Below are 23093 nucleotides of genomic sequence, written 5' to 3'. Positions count from 1 at the left end.
AAACTTAATCTGACAATCAGCAAAGCTTGGGGTGGAGTGATCTGACTTGGGAGGCACATGATCAGACTCCACAACTTTTTTCTGCTATAACTCCAGGCCAAGTAGCATATTTAAAGAAAAAAATTAAATAAGGGTGAACTCATCATTTATACTTCACTAAAGTGAAAGTGTTAGTCACTCAGTTGTGTCCAACTCTTTGCGACCTCATGGAATGTAGCCCGCCAAGCATCTCTGTCCATGGGATTCTCCTGGCAAGAATACTGGAGTGGGTAGCCATTCCCTTCTCCAGGGAATCTTCCCAACCCACAATGAAATCCGGGTCTCCTGCAATGCAGGCAGATTCTTTACCGTCTGAGCCACCAAGGAAGCCACATATTTCACTAAATAATAGATTTAATGCAGTTTCTCTTTCTTTCCTTGGAGAAGGAAATGGCAGCCCACTCCAGTATTCTTGCCTGGAGAATTCCATGGACAGAGGAGCCTGGCGGGCTAAGGCCTATGGGGTTGCAAAGAGTTGGACACGACTGAGCGATTAACTACTACTACACTCCTTTCCTAAAATCAATGGTGCCTTTGAATGATGGGAAAAGAGTTAGTTGCTGCAAAACTTAACCAATTATTTGCCTCCTTGGACCTCCAGCATTTCTAAAAAATGAAGGGGTTGAAGCAGACTAAGGATCATAAACAGTCCTCAGGTGGTATAGCTAACTTTTTTTGGCGGTGGGATGGCAGAAATGGGGAGCTCAATTCTCTCATCTTTAAAGCAATGATACCTTGTTCTAGTTTACTTGCAAAGTTTTTGCGATACCAAGAAGCCAATATAAAGACCATGGCCAGATAAAGCTTATCTATCAGCATATGACAAGATATTATCCATCAAGAAAGAATACAACTCAAGCCTTTCTCTCCTCTCCCTAGGACAGTCTTTTTTTCCTGAAGCACTTAACATATTATTGAGAAAGATAAATGTTTAAATCCAGCATCCTAAAAGGGATAAGCTAAGATTGTCGCTTCTGCTTCATGAAGATGACTCAGAGAGTTTATGCCAACCAACCAGAAGCCTGGGTGACTCTTCTGGAACTAATCACCTTAGCCTTATCTCCACTTGGTCTTGGAAATGAATAGCAGAGGCATGGGATGCCAGCACACCAAGGTCACCGTAGGAAGTCTGGCACACAGATGATGTCAGTAACGGGGGCCCTGAGATGAACCTCCGTGGCTGCAGGGAAAAGCCAGTCATGCTTCAGTCAGTGGTAAACAAGTACATAATACAGCATTTAGACAGGCAGCGGCAAGACGAGCCACTCCGATCCCTGGGCTGTGTGGACTTGCTGCGACCTCCTCGTTTTGCCTGCTCTCACCCAGGCTTGAAAGCAAGCATTAATTCTCCTCATTATTTGCCTTAATTGTGCTGTTCTCACTGGTCTGAAGATCAAAGCTGCAGCTGAGCACACATGGAGAGCATCAGTGAGACTTAGAAAATGGTCTTGGGGACCAGGCGGCTGCGGGAAGAAATAAAACCCTGAGCCCATCAAGGAAGGATACAGCCAGTTCTGTTCCGACATCTGTAGTCCAGATACTGTAGAAGGGATTCGTGAGTTGTACCCCTCTACAAAGAGAAATGAGACGGAAAGGCAAGACACAATTAATACACAGGCGAAGGGGAGCTTTCCTTTCTACACACTCTCAGCTTTTCAGCCAGAGGGGTGGTGTCTGTATTCAGACTAAGTCGCAGAAGATGTAGAGAGAAACAGTTTGAAGAATACGGTTAGCTCAAATATTTTGTATTTCTAGAGAGCTCTGTCTCTTAATCCCAGTGCCAACCTGAGGATGTGGTCATGTCCTTGCTTTCATCCTACAGGCTCGCAATCCCCTCCTCTGCCTTTTCAGATACTTTTTCTAAAGACCTGAGGGTGAACCTGGTGACATGCATTTCAGTCCAGAGTTCCACAGGCCCCCTGCTTACCTCTCACACATGTCAAATATGAAAAGGCAGAAAGAGCCAACAGCAATTGGTCCGACTTGCTTCCAATACCCTGCTATGTGATTCCGCTCATGCTGGTCCTGAGGAAAACCAAGTTGAGAAATGAGAAAAAGATAGGGGAAAGCAAAGCAATTCTACAGGTGAGTCAGTCACCCAACAACCCTTGCTGCCTATCTGCTGTGTATCAAATCATGATATAGGTTAAAAAAAAAAAAAAACATCAACATAGTGCTAACAAATGGAAAAAATTTCTCTAAATTGTACATAGTTTTTGATTAAAAAAAAAAATTACAACACAGAGTCTTACCAATTCTTTCTCAACATCTTCCAGAAGTTATCTAAATAACTGATCCCTTTGTTGTTTTGCTTTCATAAATACTTTGACCTAATCACCAGACCTAATACCTCATACCGTCTTCAGCTAAGGACAGAAGATGTTGGGAGTAGTGGTTTGGGACTTCAAAGGGGAAGAAGGCAATTCACATGGAGATAGAAAAGCAAACATTTGGTAAACAAATGTTTGCTGGGCCAGGCTGAGACAATGGGACAGGAGGTAAGCTGATCTTTAAGGCCCTGCCTTGCGTTTTCCTTCACCACCCAGCCCATATTCTTTGCAGATATCTCTGGTGATAGCTCTATTCAGGGAAACAGGTCATCTACCGAAATTCTTTTAGGCAGTTAAGGGGAAGGTCAAAGTTTCTCCCTTTTTTTTTTTTGCTCTACTGGGTCTTCATTTCTGCTGGGGCTTTGCTCAGTTTCGGTAAGCAGAGGCCACTCTCTAGCTGTGATGTGTGGGCTTCCCATTGCTGTAGCTTCTCCTTTGTGGAGCACGGGCTCTAGGGCATTTGGGCTCAGTAGTGTGGCTCCCGAGCTCTAGAGCACAGGCTCAATAGTTGCGGTACACAGGGTCAGTCGTTCCAAGGCATGCGGGATCTTCCCGCATCAGAGATTGAACCCGTGTCTCCTGCACTGGCAAGCAGGTTCTTTACTACTGAGTCAACAGGGAAGCCCTCTTCCCAGTCTTTTGATCCTTGATTGTTTTCAGCTAGAAATAATTTATGCGTCAAAGAGATATTTTGGTTTGTGGTAGCAAATTTCGCTTCCTTACATACCTTAGGTAGTAGAAGTTCCGTGATCCGTAAAGTAACTCTTTCAGATTTAAATTGCGATGTGACTTATCACGGGTATTTTTTAAGGTGGTGGGGGGGGGTAGTTCCCAGAGGACAAAATAAAGACTCGAAAGCATTAAAATATGTCAAGTGTAAGAGATTTCTTTCAGTTAGGAAAACAGTCCCTCCATTCCCATCCATGCTGACGAGGGCTCATGGTCAGTGCAGCTTGCTGGAGGACTCCCAATGCCACCCAGCTGTAAGAAAAAGCCTCTCTCTCCTCTCACTATTCTCCTGGAAGGGCTGCAAGGCTTCAGAAGCCATGATCAAACCATGATGGAATTTAAAAATAGTCCGTGTTACTATGAGGCTCATGTGCCTAACACAGGCTCCAGGCTCCAACTGGCACACCACAGCGTGATGGCTGCACCATTCTTATTTTTATCCACGATATCATCAGTCCCTCTTGAAATATGATTTGGTGTCTGTGCAAACTGAAACCAGAGAGGTCAGCATTTAGGGTAACAGGGGTTACTAGGCCACCTGAACCCACTGCCAGCTGGAAAATGCCTGGCCCACAGTCTCTGGTGGTCACCTTGGTCCTGGGGACAAGCAGAGCTGAAGTCAAAGGACAGGAAATGCTGATAATCATTAATGTTTGTGCATCTACTTTATGTTAAATATTTACTCATATTATGTCATCTAAACCTCACAAAAAACCTACACATTAGCCTTTAAAATCCATTTTATAGATGAGGAACCTGAGATTCAGAGCAATTAAGTCACGTGGTGATGCAGGAAGCTGAACCATGAGTCTGATTCCAGGGCTCTTGAGCCCACTCCTATAACCACTAGTTTATTCTGCCTCACCACTGCCCCTTGCCCAGGATGCACTTACCATCATGTGCTCACCACAGAAGATGATCCAGAAGGAGAGAAGCATCGCATAGAAGATGCCCTGTCGGATATCACCAAACAACAGCATCCAGGTCCAGTCAAACCCAATGGAAAACCACTCCACTGGGATGTTGATAAACGTCATGGAAATCCCAAGGGCAAAGATGACTCTGATGGTGAGAAAAATATCAGGAAAACTATTTTATTTATCTGGAAGGCAAAACATTTTTTATTTAAAAATCAAAACTCAATTTTGGGAAATGAGATGCTCCATATTGGCACTGAAGCCATGTGACCAGTTTCTTTGCTCTAATGAGAGTATCTACATGGAGAGTATCTACATGGAGTATCTACATGGAGATGCTAAATGTCTTCTTTCATTGGCACCACTGCAGAATGAAGGACTGTTACATTAATCCTTCTACACAGTAATTGAACCTAACCTGAACGCTCTGAACTTTATCTTGGTGCCACCTCAGATTAAGTGCTTCCTAAATGTTTTCACCCTCCCTTGCCTTCTTACACAGACCTCATTGAATATACCAATAATTATCCTCTCTTACCTATTCAGGGTATCATTAACCTGATCATTAAGAACACTCATTATTATGATATCCTCAGCAAATATGAATCATACAAGCATTTTAATTTCAATAACACATGACTCCAAACAATATGAAATACAAATTATTTTAGCTGCTTGTTTCATTTTTATTTTGCTTTTCTCCCATTAATGGCCACTTCCCTATCAAAATTTCATTTATTTTGTTACTGATTTATCCACACTTTCATTCATACCCACAAATCATGTGTCAGGCATTTTGTTAGGGCTATAGATACCTAAATGAATAGGACCAGTTCCTTCCATTATGGCTATTCAGTAGCTGAACCAGATAAAGTGTGATAAGCAATATGATAGATGAGTACAACAGATTGCTACCAGGACTTCTTACTTTGACAGAGACAGAAATTAAGCTGAGTTGCAAGTCAAGGTTAGGGAGGTGGAAGGGCATTCCAAACAGAGGGAAGAGCCTGGATGGAGCCTAGAAGAGCCTGAAGCATTTAGGGATCTGAATATGGGACATATCAGGAAATGACAGGCCATGAGACCAGAGAAATATATATAAAGGCTGAGCTGGTAAAGAAACTTGCATACCTTATTAGAGAATTTGAAATTTATCCTGAAAGGACTGAGGATCCAATAAGAAGGTTTAAAAATGGAGCAGCATCATTTCATTCATTCTCTCACCAAATTCATATTTATTGAGCTCCTACTGCGTGCCAGTCACTATTCTAGATGCTGGGGATACAGAAGTAAACAAAGTAGGCAATGATCCTGCTCTAGTGATGCTTGTATTCAGATGGGGTGAGCAGAGGGGTAGAGACGGAATGAGAATAAATAGAGAATAAGTATTATGAAGAAGTATTTAAAAAGCCAAGTGGGAGAATGGAGAGTGATGGGAGGCAATTTAAATAAGGTAGATGGGAGAAAGCCTGTAAGACAGAAATTATACTAGGGCTGAAGGAAATGAGGCACTGAGCCACAGAGGTATCTGGGAAGGAGCATTTCAGATGAAGAGGACAGGAAGCGCAAAGGCCCTAGGGAGTGCATGCTGGTCATGTCTGAGCACCATCAAGGTGGATGGCCCGTGGTGAAGAGAATAGGAGATAAAATTAGAGGTGGTGAAGGGCCGGATCACTGAAGGTTTATAGGCCAGAGTAAAGGAAATGAAAAGCCAACAGACAGCTTTGTACAGAGCAGCGACGTGATCCAATTTCTACTTAAAAGAAAAAGCCTGACTGCTGTGTGAATAGACTGCAGGAAATAAAATGATGGGAATAACAGGAGCAGTTAAGAGGCTATTTCAATAATCCAGGTGAGAAACGAGAAATCAGGGTTAGATCAGAGTGGTAGATACGGAAATGCTGAGAATATCCTGGCATGTTGGAAGAGGGGTGTGAATAAAAGTGGAGCAAAGGATGCCTCCTACATGTCTGCTCAGCTGCTCCTAAGCAGTTGAAAGGACGGAGTTGCTATTTCCTAAGATGAAGATGCCCCAAAGAAGAGCAAGTTTGAAGTGGGAGGAAAACAAGTGTTTTTCTTTGTATGTGGTACATTTATATGTAAATGAAGGTGTTTAAGTAAACAGGTGGAATACTAGGGCCCAGAGTTGGGAGTAGCTGAGGTTGACCACGTACATGAAAAGCATCAGAGTACAGATGGTTTTTAAGAACACAAGACTAGATGAGATCACCGGGGAAACAAATGTTGCTAGTAAAGAGAAGAGGTCCAAATGTTGCAGGAAGAGGGATCCCTTCTAGGACCTGAAACTAGGCTCTTGTCTAACACTTGGAAATGAATTGTCTGAGGAAACACACGTGCTGGCAAAGCAAGACCGAGCCTCAGCTCAGAAGCTTAAGAGGTTGGAAAGATGACTGGAAACAGCCATGGAGACTGAGTGACAGTCAGCAAAGGAGAGAATAACCGTGAGAATGTGGAGGAGGCTCTACGAAAAAAAAGAGAGTGATCAGCTACGCCAAATGCTGACACTTCAGTTCAGTTGCTCAGTCGTGTCCAACTTTGTGACCCCATGGACTGCAGCACACCAGGACTCCCTGTCCATCACCAACTCCCAGAGCTTGCTCAAACTCATGTCCATCGAGTCAGTGATGCCATCCAACTATATCATCCTCTGTCAGTCCCTTCTCCTCTCGCCTTCAGTCCTTCCCAGCATCAGGGTCTTTTCCAAGGAGTCAGTTCTTCCTATCAGGTGGCCAAAGTATTGGAGTTTCAGCTTCAGCATCTGTCCTTCCAATGAATTTTCAGGACTGATTTCCTTTAGGATGGACTGGTTGGATCTCCTTGCAGTCCAAGGAACTCTCAAGAGTCTTCTCCAACACCACAGTTCAAAAGCATCAATTCTTTGGCAGTCAGCTTTCTTTATAGTCCAACTCTCACATTCATACATGACTACTGGAGAAACAATAGCTTTGACTAGACAGACCTTTGCTGGCAAAGTAATGTCTCTGCTTTTTAATATGCTCTCTAGGTTGGTCATAGCTTTTCTTCCAAGGAGTAAGTGTCTTTTACTTTCATGGCTGCAGTCGCCATCTGCAGTGATTTTGGAGCCCAAAAATATAAAGTTGGTCACTGTTTCCATTGTTTCCCCATCTACTTTCCATGAAGTGATGGGACCAGATGCCATGATCTTAGTTTTCTGAATGTTGAATTTTAAGCCAACTTTTTCACTCTCCTCTTTCACTTTCATCAAGAGGCTCTTTAGTTCTTCTTTGCCTCCTGCCATAAGGACATATCTTATGCATATCTGAGGTTATTGATATTTCTCCCAGCAATCTTGATTCCAGCTTGTGCTTCGTCCAGCCCAGCATTTCATATGATGTACTCTGCATAGAAGTTAAATAAGCAGGGTGACAATATACAGCCTTGACATATGCCTTTCCTGATTTTGAATCAGTCTATTGTTCCATGTCCAATTCTAGCTGTTGCTTCCTCACCTGCATACAGATTTCTCAGGAGGCAGGTAAGATGGTCTGGTATTCCTATCTCTTTAATAATCTTCTACAGTTTGCTGTGATCTACACAGTCAAAGGTTTTAGCATAGTCAATAAAGCAGAAGTAGATGTTTTTCTGGAACTCTCTTGCTTTTTCGATGATCCAATGGATGCTGGCAATTTGATCTCTGGTTCCCTGGCCTTTTCTAAATCCAGCTTGAACATCTGGAAGTTCACAGTTCATGTACTGTTGAAGCCTGGCTTAGAGAATTTTGAGCATTACTTTGCTAGCATGTGAGATGAGCAATTGTGTGGTACTTTGAACATTCTTTGGCATTGCCTTTCTTTGGGATTGGAATGAAAACTGACCTTTTCCAGTCCTGTGGCCACTGCTGAGTTTTCCAAATTTGCTGGCATATTGAGTGAAGCACTTTCACAGCATCATCTTTGAGGATTTGAAATAGCTCAACTGGAATTCCATCTCCTCCACTAGCTTAGTTCATAGTGATACTTCCTAAGGCCCACTTGACTTCATACTTCAGGATATCTTGCTCTAGATGAGTGATCACACCATCGTAGTTATCTGGGTCATAAAGATCTTTTTTGTATAATTCTTCTGTGTATCCTTGCCACCTCTTCTTAATATCTTCTGCTTCTGTTAGGTCCATACCATTTCTGTCCTTTATTGTGCCCATCTTTGCATGAAACGTTCCCTTCATATCTCTGATTTTCTTGAAGAGATCTCTAGTCTTTCCCATTTTGTTGTTTTCCTCTACTTCTTTGCATTGATCACTGAGGAAGGCTTTCTTATCTCTCGTTTCTATTCTTTGGAACTCTTCACTCAGATGGGTATATCTTTCCTTTTCTCCTTTGCCTTTCACTTCTCTTCTTTCTTCAGCTACTTTTAAGACCTCCTTAGACAACCATTTTGCCTTTTTGCACTTCTTTTTCTTAGGGATGATCTTGATCCCTGCCTCCTGTACAGTGTCATGAACCTCCATCCATAATTCTTCAGGCACTCTGTCTATCAGATCTATTCCCTTGAATCTATTTTTCACTTTCATTGTATAATCATAAGGGATTTGATTTAGGTCATATAGTGGATGTGACCTAAATGCTGACAACGAGTCAAGAAAAGTGAGGACAGAGGAATGAGGATTGGATTTGGAAGGTGGGGGTCATTGGTGATCCTATTAAGAACAATTTTAATAAGGGGTGGAAGGGGCTCAAGAAAAAACAGGAGAAGATATGTACACAAGATTTTTGAGGAATTTTGTTGTAAAGATGAGCCGAAAAATGATGCAGTAGCTTTGAGGGGAAGTACAAAGAGTTCTAACTAAGAATGGGGATGGAAGAGTGTGTTTGTATATTAACGGGAATAACCCAACATAAAGCAAAAAGTCAATAATGTGGGAGAGAAAGGGACTATCTCTACAGGAAAATCATCCTTGCTGAGAGGGGTTGGGATTAGTCAGCAACAATGCCGTTCATCCACTGTATCAGAGAAATGTATCTGATACAGAACGTGAAAAAGCAAAGATAGAACAGACAGCTGGAAATATGAGAGCAGTAGAACCCTTAGGATTTAATAATAACTTGCAGGTAAAAGCTGAAGGAGAAAAAGGAGTCAAATCTCTAGTCCAAATAACACAGTGACCACTTGAACTAGACTCCCAGCAACAGGTCCATGGCAGGCTGTGCCAGTGTTTCTTAAGAGTGCTGCAAAATCAGCTCTTACTTTTCCAGGAGCACTGGGGGTCGGGACATCATGGTGATCCTCCTCCAATACCACACCATAATGATGAAGATGCTGGGTGTAAGGAAGGTCTTCATGGCAAACCACACCTTGGTGAAGCCTCCATTTTGGTGAATTCCCTAGATAGAGACCAATCATAGTTTTGAAGTTCAATATATCTTGGTGTTATTTTCTACCAGCAGATGCATTTTGAAGAGCAGTAAGTGGAGATCTTTATTGCTGAACTTCCAAGATCAAGAGTGTTAACATTCACAGCAGGTAATGTCCTCACACTCCCCTCAACCCCTCCTCAGGCACTGTAGAAAACTAAATCAAAAGGCATGAAGATAGATTCACTCTATCCTAAGGGAATGATTAGGAACATGATCAAAGGTTTTTCTCCAAGGTTTTCATTGAAAAGTCGGAGCTATCTTAGAGGCCCCAAATGATGGCACTGGTACAATATGTTAAGGTGAATACACACTGCGGAAAGCTAAGCAGCACCGCAAAGTATATTTACATTATATTTATAATATACCATTAAATTTTAAAAAGCAAAGAATGGAAGAGTCAGTTGAATATGACCTCCCCCCCCCTCTTTTTTTAAGAGAAGGATTGAGCTCAGTCTCTCAGTTGTGTCTCTTTGTGACCCCATGGACTATAGCCCACTGGGCTCTTCTGTCCATGGAATTTTCCAGGCAAGAATACTGGAGTGGGTTGCCATTTCCTTCTCTAGAAGGGAACAATTTTAAATATATTCACACACACACACACACACACACACACACATATATACACTACACACACATACTATACACACATAGAAAAAAATCAAGAAGGAGATAATAACAAAACCTCGAAATGGTTGTTTCTCAAGATGGTAGGATATTACAGATAACTTTCATGTTCTACTATGTGTTTATTTGTACTTCTAATTTTCTACAATAAATATGCAGTTGCTTTTTAGATTAAAAAAAAACCCTAAATTAGGTTTAAAAAATCTACTCCACACTCTACTTTTTCCCCTACTAAAGAGACAAAATGGTAAGAACCTATACCACTACTGTGATCAATCAGATTCACTTACCACCAGCCGAATATCCTTTATCTCTCCAATCCCAACATTGATTTTCTTCTTCTCATTCACAGGCAGCCGGATATTTAGAAGGTAATACTTATGAGCCACGGACCCAATTTCCATGAAAGGAAGGACATCACATTCATAGTAACGGCCCTCATGTTCTAGGGTCTGAAAGAAGAGTAGAGGGTTTGAGGCAAGGTCACCATTTCCAATAAACTGTGTCTGAAGTGTCTTGCCTTTGACTCATATCACCAATTCTAAAAAGCTAAGGCTTAAATGTATACGTCAGAGGTACCCACAATAGGGTACATGGGTTAATATAAGCTGCCACCCTCCAACCCCAAAATAAAACCCAGCCACATTTGAGGTGGAACCAGAAATCTCAGGTAGCAAGCAGGGATTTCTTTTATTTCAACACCTTTCTCAGCTCTTCAATCCTTATTACAGCCTCACATCAGACTAGCCTGGTCTACAAGGGCTGTATAAGAACTTTTAATTGGCAGTGTACTATCAGATACTGTATGGCTTTGTGGAATAGTCAACTCCTTAAATGTTCAGGAGGAAGTCCTTGCTAATGTTCATCACATTTTTGTATCATGATCACTTATTTACATAGTTTTGGCCTGTAGGAGATGCTACAAGAAGCAGGAAATATCTACTTTTTATTGATTTGACCAAAAAAAAGAAGAAGCAACTCAAGGAACCTTGGAATTTGGGGAAGATACAAAGGGATGAGTGGAATAATGAGATTAGGTTGATAAGAGATGACCTCTTGGAATTTTCTACCTTTAAATCTTTCTAACTGCCCAAGAGACAAAACGGCAGAAGGGAGCAGAAATTAAATAAACATTTAGCACAGTTTCTAGGAAGTCCTTTTTACCTTTTAAAGCTGGCTTAAAACTCAATATTAAAAAATCTAAGATCATGGCATCAGTCCTATCACTTCATGGCAAATAAAAGGGGAAAAGGGGGAAGCAGTGATAGATTTCTTCTTCTCGGGTTTTACAATCACTGCAGATGGTGACTGAAGCCATGAAATTAGAAGACAACTGCTTCTGTGCAGGAAAGTCATGACAACCCTAGACAACCCTTTTTTTTTTGTTAAAAAGCAAAGACATCACTTTGCTGACAAAAATCTGTATAGTCAAGGAAACAGACTTTCCAGTAGTCATGTACGGATGTGAGAGTTGGACCATAAAGAAGGCAGAGCACCGAAAAATTGTGTGCTGGAGAAGACTCTTGAGAGTCCCTTGGACTGCAAGAGGATCAAACCAGTCAGTCTTGAAGGAAATCAACCCTGGATATTCATTGCAAGGACTGAAGCTGAAGCTGAAGCTCCAATACTTTGGCCACGTGATGCGAACAGTCGACTCACTGGAAAAGACCCTGATGCTGGGAAAAATTGAAGGCAGAAGGAGAAGAGGGCAACAAAGGATGAAATGGTTGGATGGCATCACCGATTCAGTGGACATGAACTTGGGCAAACTCCAGGAGATGGTGAGGGACAGGAAGCCTGGGGTGCTGCAGTCCATGGGTTCGCAGAGTTGGACCCAACTTGGCAACTGAACAACAACAGCTAGGAAGGCCTCCTGGACTTCCTGCCAAGCAATTTAAGAGGTAACACCCAGCACAAGGTAGGGGGAGACAGGTGAGTAGGGGCACAGCTTGCTTTTGAAAACAAGATTCTGTTCCAGCTCCACAGGGCACAAAGCTTTGTGGCCTAGCTGAGGGGTGGGGGAAGCTCTCAAGTATGGGCATGGAGAAGCAGGAGCTTCAGCAACTGAGGACTCTTTCCCAATGAACCAGATAAGTGTCTGCCTTCATGGTGGGTTTGTATTCCAGCTTTAATGTTTGCCTGGTACCTTCTGACGAAGTGATGGAGGGATGGAATTTGCTATTCCTGAGCTTGAATTCTCAGGGCCTCCAAAAGTTTTTGTAAATCTTCAGAGCAAAAAGTCCAGAGGAGAAAGAAAGATAACAAGGAGTCTGTTCCTTCTGTGATCTTGGGGGTGGGGGAGTGGTTTACTAGACAGTCAGAGCTTAAGATGCAATAAACAGACCTGCATACAGGGACAGAAGACACAAATGACAAAAATATAGGTGGAGCAGGTACAGACCTGGCTTATGGGCTTCCACTCTTTCCTCTCCTCCTCATGGTAGACATCACTGTTCAATCATGATCGTTTGTCATTTTCTAAGGTCTTAGCGGCTCTTATCAGAATGACCAGTTGATTAGACATGGCATTTGAAGTTTTAAAAATTCTTCTGTAGAAAGAATCCTTCTTTTCCAAACCTCAGCTGCAAGTCGGATAAGTCTTCCGGTATAGATCTTTCTCTCCTCTCTGCTCCCTTCTCTTCTACTTATAAATCAAGGCAGGAAGGACTCTGCAAAACTACTGAAAATCAGCTAATTCAGCCTCAGATGAAACTGAACTAAGAAGGCTGATTACCTGCTCTTGTAACAGCAAAAAGTGGATATTCTGATGTGTTTCCAATAAGCTTATTTACAGAAGTTGAGAGTTTGAAGGCAACAAAACGTATTTACTCTAATGCCACTGCCTTCATTACGTGTCTCATCCAAGGTCTCAAAAGTCATGGCAGAATTGGGTTGAGGACTTCCAAGTCCAGCCTCCAGCTCTGATAGGGAGGAGGACACGTGAATGCAGCAGAAAGAAAGGAATGCTGTGGCCTTGGACATGCCTGAAGGCAGGCATGACCTTCAAGCCAAGAGGTTCAAATTCTAGTCCTGACCTCACCCCTTACTCGGTACCTGGGGAAGGTCATCCACCTCATTTGGTCATAACTTTCTTTCTAAGTAAAGCGTGTTCAGTCGTGTCCAACTCTTTGCAATTCCATGGACTATAGCCTGCCAGGCTCCTCTCTCCATGGGATTCTCCAGGCAAGAATACTGGAGTGAGTAGCTATTCCCTTTTCCAGGGGATCTTCCCAACCCAGGGATCAAATCTGGGTTTCCTGCATTGCAGGCAGATTCTTTACCATCTGAGCCACCAGGGAAGCCCCCTAAGTAAAGCAAGGAGGTTTACTTATGTGATCTCTTGAGTTCCTTCAATGCCCCTTCACGGGTCTTCCGTCCCCTGTCTTCCACTCCCTTGTCCCTACACAGAAGGTAGCACCACCACATGAGACAAATTTACTTAAATCCAACAGATTAGAGAGACACACAGGGTCCTGGGATCCTGGCCTGTCCTACCTGTCTCAGACAAATTCACCATATCCTGCTGGGGACTTTTCTTTATGCATTGAGGTTCTGACTCTGCCAGTATTTAGGGCATTTAGAAAGAAAGATTTCCTGCTCTCTCTCCCTCCTTTTCCTTTCCCCAGCCCCCTCAGCTCCCCCCTAAATCCAGCATGAGACTGGCTAATTAGGACAAATTACAGCAGGTGGCAACTCGACTTTTTTTTTTTTTAAACTTCACAATCCACCAGGGACTAAAAAGCTTTAAAGCAATTTCTCATTTAATCTTCAGACTCAAGTCTAAATTTCACTGCAATCAAAAAGCATAGATTTGATGATTCATTTCCTTCACACTTTTCAAGGTTTAGTATCTTCCTTGAAAGGGATCAACACATCCTAAAGATAATTAAGCAACTGTCACTAAGAAGCAGTTGCAGGCTTCCCAACAACTTCCCCTGACTGCTTCTCAGTGCCCTCTAAGAGTTTAAGGAAGCTGAGAAATGACTTTTCCCTTTTTCTGAGAATGAAATTCCATATCTGAAAGCTTTACATCCTTTAGCTTTAAACATCCCTTGAATGACGCAATCAACTTGCAGCAATAGTTAGAAAGGTTTTAATTAATTTCCTCCACTGCATACAAAGATCTAGAAATATCACATATCTCTCTCCTGCTACCTCCAGTTCCTCTCTACCATTCTTTTTCACCTATAGATAACCCCCAAGGGCCTACTCAAAACAATTCTGGATGAATTTGGGGTGGGAGGAACCCTACATTTGATCATTAAGGAAAGGATCTACTGAAGTAGCTTTCAAACTTTATCAAGCTTAAGAGAAGGAATTGAAATCCTGTTAAAACACAGGTTCCTTGGTCTGAACACGCTGAAATTTTGATTGTTGTGTTTGGAGTGTGACATGGAAATCTGCATTTCCTACAAGCTACCAGGTGATGCTGATGCTGTTAATTCTTAGGCCACACTTTCCGTAGTGCTGGTCTAGGAACCCTAGGGAGAGAGAGACTTAACAAATACCAGGTGTCCCAAAAGATGCTTATGTGTAGGGTGCATGGTAGGCCCATGAGAGTTTTAGTTAATATGTGGCCCATCTGGTGAAACATGTCCCAGACTAGATTCAAGTGGTGAGATTCGTTCTGTTATCTAGTCCTTACAGAGATTCCACAGGCAGGTATTAATTATTATCTCATTTGGCAAAGGAGAAACTGAAGCTTGAGCAGATAAAGCAAGCTAGCCTGAGGGAATGCAGGCAGTAAGTGAAATGGTCTGGAATTGAAGCCAAGTATCCTGCTAGGCTCCTCGATCCACGGGATTTCCCAGGCAAGAATACTGGAGTGGGTTGCCATTTCCTTTTCCAGGAGATCTTCCCAACCCAGGGATCAAACCCACATCTCCTGCATTATAGGCAGATTCTTTACCACTGAGCCACTGGGGAATGTTTTGCTCCAAATCCAGGCCTTTAACCAACAGTAATGAACCTGCAGAGCCCCTTTTTAGTCCTTTTCAGGGCAGGATGGGGGCGTGGTTCTCAGAGGCTTCAACCTGTCATCCTTACCATTTCACAGGACAACCCAACTTTGCAGTTATAAGCAAAAGTGAAGCATTAAATCAATCAACAGAGCAGGTACTACAAAGGAACTTTGGCTACTTTCTTTAGCAGCAACTGACCTGAAGATGTCAAGTGATAAACGACATAATCAGGAAAGTGCTTCAGTGCAGTGTGGCCTCTCCTCCATTTCATGCAAAGAAAATAAGATTATTTCTGTCTGGGAAGGGACATCAGAGATCACCTAGTTGGTGGTGCTCCCTGTCAACACTCTTGAGGAATGTGAGTAACCATGAGTAACAGTAACTATGGCTCCATTTCAACCTCAGAGACTTTGGCAGGTGGGGGAGGGTGAGCGGGACAGAATCTTGGTGAGGAATGTTTGAGGGCAGCACTTGGCACTGGAAAAGGGCCCCCACTAATTCTGATTTGGTCCTTACACAATCAAATCCACTGTTCTCTGAGGGTCACTGAATCCATCCCTATATTTTAATTCCTCAAGATTCTGAGGCCTTCGCCCAAAAGAAAGGGTCTCCCTACACTTAATGCAGGATAGTGACATTTCTCGCTCTGCGTGGCTAAGCAAATCTTCCTGGGAGAACCAAAGAAAGTAGAGTCCTAAAGATGTGCAGAAAGATGGAGAGGTCCCAAAGGAAACTAGATGCCTCCCTCAGGCCCTGCTTTTTGTCTATGATGTTTGTTCCCTGGGATTGTCAAGTCTTCACACCTGCACGCTGATTTTGGCAACAGAGATGCCTAAGAAACAGAGAGCAGACACACGCATTGATCCAGTAGGAACAGATTTTCCCACCTAAAATTAACAAAGCAACATTCTTCAAACACTTTTAGCTAATTAACAAAAGAACAAAGAGCTTATGTTTGTGGAGGTATTTTAGAGAAACAACTAAATCACTTCAAACAAACATTCCTTCTTCTGTTCTTTGCTCCTTTGCAGGGACATGAAATATCGAAATTGCCCTCTCCTAGGACAAAGGATGGTGACTACTAACCTTTATGGGTCATGTCTGCTTAGGAACAAGGAATCTGTCTGAGCAAATGTTCCCACATACCTGGAAACCAAATAAAAACCCCATCAACTAGGAGGTCAAGGTACCCTACCTTGGGGGAGGTGAAGGTACATTTGAGTTTCCGGGGCACTCTCTCATGGGCCATCTCAGTCCACTCAGCAAACATATCATCACGGTAAGCCAGAGAAACATCCATGGAAACTTCTGCATTTTCTCCTGCAAAAGAAAGGATGCACAATTCAGAAATGGCTTCTGGTAAGATACTTGAAAAACAGTTTTAAAACTCTTCTAGGCTCCACCATGGAAACCAATAAGACAAAAGAGATGTATCAGTTCCTATCAAGCGCCAAACCTGACCTTCCAAATCTGAAGACTTAAAAGTCACAGGATGAATGTCTGAGCTGGATGCTGGGTCCCCTCCCATAGCCAACTGCTCTGCTAAGGAGTCAAAGAGCTCCCACTGAAATTCTTCCAGAGATGGCGGTCTCATTCTCCCTGAGACAGTTCCAAACGGTCAGGTTCTGACTCAACATGTATCCTCCTTAATTTATACCACTGGTCCTACATCTCCCCATATACGTCCCATGGCACATGAGGTCATTTTTCCACAAAAGTGCCTTAGTACTTGAAACCTACAGCTCATCTCTCCTCTCCTCTCTGATCAAAATGACCAAGATTTTTCACCACCTCTCAGATAAATGACAAGTACGTTGGGTGCTTTCTTCAGGAACACTCTAGTCTGAAAGATCCTTTCTAAAATTCCCCCAAGAAGTTCTCAAATACAGGCTTTCCTGCTTCTCTAAAATGCAAAACTCTTTCTTCAGAGTGTGGACAAAGTTAATTTAAGATGTGAAGGGTTTCTCTAAACTTAAGATGACTTATACACAGACAGGAATATTAAAATAAGTTCATAATTAAACAAATGAGCATTCAATATACTTCAGTATCAATAAGGACCATGAATGGGTTTAACTCATCACAGAGCTCATTAAAGAGATTAGTTTGATAAAAATTACATCTATCCATTTGGTCTGTTTTATACTCCTGTTGAGCAAGTTTCAGAATAGAGGAGTCTCAATGGGGGAAAAAGCACAACTACATTTCTAAAATGACCATGGTGAGCCAGCTCCCACTAGGGTTATGAGACTGGGCTCAGTTCTGGGCTCTGGAACCTCAACTCCATGTCACAAGGGAAACAGGTAAGAATAGCTGCTGTCTAGAAAATTGGGGCTTTACTATCCCTGACCCAGTGTGGCTCGAAGACAATTTGACAGTGCGAATCCCTAGCTCTCTGAGGAAATCTAGGAAGAGAAAGAAGTAATGCAGGAAAGAAGGGATGTGAGGCTATTCTGATATAGACAAAACTCTCAATGAACATCAGTGCCCACTCTTTTATTAGTACCATTTAAATCTTCAATCACTAATAATGAACTATTGAAGAGAAAAAGTGAAAAAAAAAAACAAACCCCACTTAAAATGATATCAAAAAGAGTAAAAAACCTAGGAATAAACTTAACCAAGAAGGTAAAATACCTATACTCTGCAAACTATGGAATACCGATGCAGGAAACTGAACATGATACAATGAAATGGAGAAATCTCCTATTCTCTTGTAATGGCATAATTAACACTGTTGAAATGGCCATGCTATCCAAAGCTATCTTCAGATGGAATGCAGTACCCATGAAAATACCCATGCCCTTTTTCACAGAACTAAAACAAATAATCCTAAAATTTATATGGGACAACAGAAGACCCCGAACTGCCAAAGCAATCTTGAGAAAAAATAAAGCTGGAGGTATCACCTTCCCAGATTTCAGACTATACCACAAAGCTACAGTAATCAATAGTGTGGTGTGGACACAGAATAGACACATAGATCAACAGAGTAGAATAGTGAACCTAGAAATAAACCCATACACCTATGGTCAATTAATCTATGACAAAGGAAGCAAGAATATACAGTGTAGAAAAGAAAGTCTCTTCAATAAGCAGTGCTGGAGAAACTTGAACAGCTACACGTAAAAGAATGAGATTACAATATTTACTCAAACTATATACAAAAATAAACTCAAAATGTATTAAAGACCTATATGTAGAACATGACACTATAAAGAAGAGAATATGAGCGGGACACTCTTTGACTTAAATCACAGCAGTATTTTTTTTTGGATCGGTCTCCTAAGGCAAAAAAATAAAAGCAAAAGTAAACAAACTGAAACCTAATTAAACTTTAAAGTTTTTGCATAGCAAAGGAAAGCAATAATAAAACAAGAAGACAACCTATGGAATGGGAGAAAATATTACAAATGATGCAACCAACAAGGGGTTAATAGCCAAAATATAAAAACAGGTGGTACAACTCAATATTTAAAAAAAAACAAATAACTCAGTCAAAAAATGGACAGAATACCTGAAAAGACATTTTTTCACAGAAGATATTCAGATGGCACATGAAAAGATGCTCAACATTGCTAATTATTAGAGAAATACAAGTCAAAGCACAATGGAGTATTACCTACACCTGTCAGGATGGCTAGCATCAAAGAGTCTACCAATAACAAGTTGGGGTTAGGATGGAGAGAAAAATGAACCCTGTACTCTGTTGTCGGGAATGTAAATTGGTGCAGCCACTATGGAAAAGAACATGGAGATTCTTCCAAAAACTAAAAGTAGAACCATATGACCCAGCAATTCCACTCCTGGGTATATATCCAGAAAAACCAAAAACACTAATTCAAAAAGATGCATATACTCTAATGTTCATAGCAGCAATAGCTTCAACATAAAATACAGAAGCAACCCGTGTCCATCAACAAATGAGTGGATAAAGAAGATGTGGTATAGGAAGGAGACTCAACAGGGAGGGGACATATGTATACCTATGGCTGATTCATGTTGAGGTTTGACAGAAAACAACGAAATTCTGTAAAGCAATAATCCACCTGAAAAAGAAATAAAAAAGATGTGGTACAAATCACACACACACACACACACACACACACACACACACATACAATGGAATATTAGCCATAAAAAAGAATGAAATTATGCCATTTGCAGCAATGTGGATGGACCTAGAGAATATTATGCTTAGTGAAATAAGTCAGGGAAAGACAAATACCGTATGTTATCACTTATATGTGGAATCTAAAATAATACAAACAAATGTATATGGCAAAACAGAAATAAATATAAAAAACAAACTAGTGGTTACCTGTAGGGAGAGGAGACAGGGAGGGGCATGTCAGGGGTATGATGTTAAGAGACACAAACTACTATGTATAAAACAACAAGGACATATTGTATAGCACAGAGGATTGTAGCCATTATCTTATAATAACAGAATAGAGTATAACATGCAAAAAAGAAAATCTGAATCTCTACACTATATATCTGAAACTAATATAATATTGTAAACCAGCTATACTTCAATGAAAAAATAACTAAAGACGATAAATCCTCAGTCAAATAGGGTGAATTGGCCACCTGTGTTTTCCTTAGCTCACTCCTGAAACTCCACCAAAAAACAAAACTAAAAACAGGAAAGGAAAATAAAAGCCATTAAATCACATGGGGGAAAAATGATAGTGACATCAGCAGATCAGAGATTGCAACAATTGTTTTGAAGATGAAAAATAGATGAAGTAGGATTTCCAGGCAGCCACAAAGACGGGCACAGCTGAAATTCCACAGGAGGGATATTTTGAAAAAGTGAGCCAATATGTTCAATAGACCCCCAAGTCACTCAGAAATGGGAAGTACCAGGTGTTGCATAAGACAGGAAAAGCAAGATGCTGACGACAGAGAAGTGGGGTCAAAGTCTATACACAGAGTCACTGGAACCCCAGTTCTCATCCATCTTCTCAGCTCCACACAGTCAGGAGGAGACCCTGGACTTGAGGACACCAGGCTGTGCAGAGACCCAGGGCTGAGAATGCAGAATAATAGGAGTTTGTATAAGAAACTGTGGGATGCCTGGCTTGGCAGAAGCAATAATCAGAGTTTGTATATCCTCTTGGTTAGGAGCCACAATGACTACAACTGTTCCTTGCTTGGCAGCCTCAGTGGTCCAAAGAAAGAACTGGCCAGAGCTTCCATCTGTGAGTTGAGTATCAGGCACCAAGTTACCTCCTTTTCACTTCTAACCCTGGGATTAGGAATTGGGACGGTCAACTCTGTTGAAAGGGCATTTTCACAGAGCTCAATAGTATAAATATGAGAGGTATAAAGGAAGTTACCAGTTCTTATGTTGAGCTCCTTGGAGGGCCAGGGTTCAGGGCAGCACTGGCCTTAGATACAACACAGCAGGAGAGGTCCTGAATCTCAGCCCCAGCCTTTTAAAGGGTCCTTCTCTAGGAACTTCACTGCTGGCCCAGTGGTTAAGAATCTGCCTTCCAATGAAGGGGGACATGGGTTTGATCCCTTGTCAGGGAACTAAGATTCCATGTGCTGCAGGGCAGCTAAGCCCACACACAGCAACTAGAAAGCCACATGGCACAACCAGAGACGCCTGCAAGCTGCAACTACCGAACCCATGCACAGCAACAAGAGAGAAGTCCACAGGCTGTAGCCAAGAGCACGTATACCACAGCGAAGGCCTGGCGCAGCAAAAAATAAAGAAATGAATGAAAGTCTCTCAGTCGTGTCTGACTCTTTGTACCTGCATGGACTGTAGCCCACCAGGCTCCTCTGTCCATGGGATTCTCCAGGCAAGAACACTGAAGTGGGTTGCCATGCCCTCCTCCAGGGGATCTTCCCAACCCAGGGATCGAACCCAAGTCTCCTGCATTGCAGGCAATTCTTGACCATCTGAGCCACCAGGGAAGCCCAGTGTAAATAAATAAATATATATATAAAATTAAAAAATAAATAAAGGGTCCCACTCTGTCTCACCCTTTCCCAGCTGTTCATTTCTTCTCCGGATGAGAAGACCCTGAAGTGAAAGGGACATGTTCACCAAGAGCCTAACCTCTCCCCCAATTTATAGAATATGGCCCAGGAACTCAGGAATCCAGAATACATACTCAGACAGCTCTAAGCCTATTTCCACATCCTGGGGAGGAGGACAACTTCCCAAGATCTGGTCTCCCAAAGGGAACTACACAACTACTTGTGCACCTCTGGGCTCATGAGTGATCAAAGGGCTGCTGTTTGTAGGAGGACATGGACAGAGGTTGAGCTTGGAGGGCCGGGTATCCACACATAAACAAATTCTTTGTGTGGGATGGAGTCAGGGATGGGAGGAAAAGACACTGAGAAGCCCACACTCCCTGCTCCATCACATTTTTGACACAGAATCCCAAGGAGTCCAAGAATCCTAAATTCAAACCCAGACTTCCAGTTCACCATGAAGGTAGATTAGCTACATTTGGGTGATAGGACTTATTTGGCTTAACAATTTGTTGGTGTGATTGATTACTATAAAATATGTAGACATATGGCAGCCATGCCTTCATAGGTACTCTTGCCCTGAGCGCCACAAGTGTTAGGGGTGGGCCTTATAGGGCAGGGGCCTCAGGGAGAGAAAGGGCCAGACACACTTGCCTCCTGGCCATCTTCCTATTTTAAGAGTTATTGCTACCTGTTGGGAATCTCCAAACTGTTTTAAAATATGCTGTTAAAAACAAAAATTTTACAGACTGTTTTCACGTACAATTACTCTCTATTAGGCCCTCATGACTTCTGTGCTTTCATTTAAATGACCTTACTAAACAACTCTATAAAGTGGGCATGGGTATTTCCTTTTGATTAGTAAGTAAACTGAGGCCCTCAGACATGAAGTGACTTGCCTGAAGTTGTATTGTTGGTAATATGAGAAAGAACTATTTTGAAACCTTCTTAAAAGACAACCACCTTTTTTGTATTGCTTAAAGAAAACTGGGTAACTTGTGATGAAAGAAGCCCCTCAAATGAGTCACAAAACATGAACAGGTACATCTTTAATAAAAACAAGGCTCCATGTGAACACTGTACTCTTTAATCCTCACACCCATCCTATGAGGAAGAAGTCAGATAGAAAAACTGCCCAAGACTACACGCTGCCTTACACCTCAGTCTGGTTCCCCCAGACCCCATTACCCTCTACCATCTTTGCTGGCAGAAACAGAATTCAGAAGAAACCTAATAGTTGAATCAAGCACACTGCATGCAGAGGCCACTTAACTGACCAAACACAACTCTCTAGGGGAAGGAAACACGCAGTGCTTCCAGGAGACCACTGGGAGCATGGCTGCAATTCTCTAACCTGAAATTTGAGGAGAGGAACTGCCAGAACCTACACAGCATCACTGCAGAAAACTGCCTGGAGAAGGACAAAGGGACCCATCCTGCCTGGAGCTGGAAGCCCAGCGACACCTGTGTTCCGATCGTGGCTCTGGCCCTAAGCTGGTGTGTGATCAGGGACGGGAGAGAGCCCCATGTACGGGGGGCAGCTGCTTTCAACTCCAACCCTCAAGAGACAGCATAGGTTATCTTTCCAGACCTGCTGCTTCGAGAGAAGCCAGATTCAGATGGTTATATATCTCTCAATTTTTGAATGTCAACTCACTAAAAACAAAATGAAGGGACTCCCTGGAAGTCTAGCAGTTAAGAATTTGCCTTGTCATGCAGGGGATGCAGTTTTAATCCCTAGTTGGGGAACTAAGATCCCACATGCAGTGAAGTAGCTAAGCCTGCGAGCTGCAACTAGAGAGCCTGCATGGTCTGCAGCCCATGTTCTACAACCAGAGAGTCCACGCACCACAACAAAAGATCCTGTGTGATGCGATGACGATCCCACGTGCCACCTCTAAGACTCAACACAGCCAAATAAATAAAAATAAATATTTTAAAAAAACACAAAAAGGAAACAAAATCTCTGTGCAGGTCAGCTAAGAAAACATCATTCTTTGGGGTGAAGGGAGACACTTTTCATACTGCCCCATTCCACTATTCTTTTCTTCCCATTTTACCATCAAGTGAAGTTCTTTCTAAACTTTTTCTATTTCGTTC

At 42.2% G+C, this 23093-nt stretch overlaps 1 protein-coding gene across 2 annotated transcripts in view; it reads right to left on the bottom strand.

Moving 5' to 3' along the window:
• WLS (Wnt ligand secretion mediator) overlaps nt 1–23093 on the bottom strand; it is a 112902-nt gene that overhangs the window by 27244 nt on the left and 62565 nt on the right. For both annotated transcript variants that reach the window (XM_070467962.1, XM_020896178.2), the window contains exons 3-8: nt 16192–16316; nt 10326–10487; nt 9242–9378; nt 3992–4160; nt 1967–2064; nt 1546–1609 (exon numbers count right to left, since the gene is read on the bottom strand). In XM_070467962.1, coding sequence (XP_070324063.1) covers nt 1546–1609; nt 1967–2064; nt 3992–4160; nt 9242–9378; nt 10326–10487; nt 16192–16316 — 755 coding nt within the window. The remainder of the gene's footprint in view (nt 1–1545; nt 1610–1966; nt 2065–3991; nt 4161–9241; nt 9379–10325; nt 10488–16191; nt 16317–23093) is intronic.

This window comes from Odocoileus virginianus, chromosome 5 (assembly GCF_023699985.2).
Source record: "Odocoileus virginianus isolate 20LAN1187 ecotype Illinois chromosome 5, Ovbor_1.2, whole genome shotgun sequence".
Taxonomy (NCBI): domain Eukaryota; kingdom Metazoa; phylum Chordata; class Mammalia; order Artiodactyla; family Cervidae; genus Odocoileus; species Odocoileus virginianus.
The sequence above is the reverse complement of the archived record's forward strand: the minus strand, read 5'-3'. Positions and strand labels throughout refer to the sequence as shown.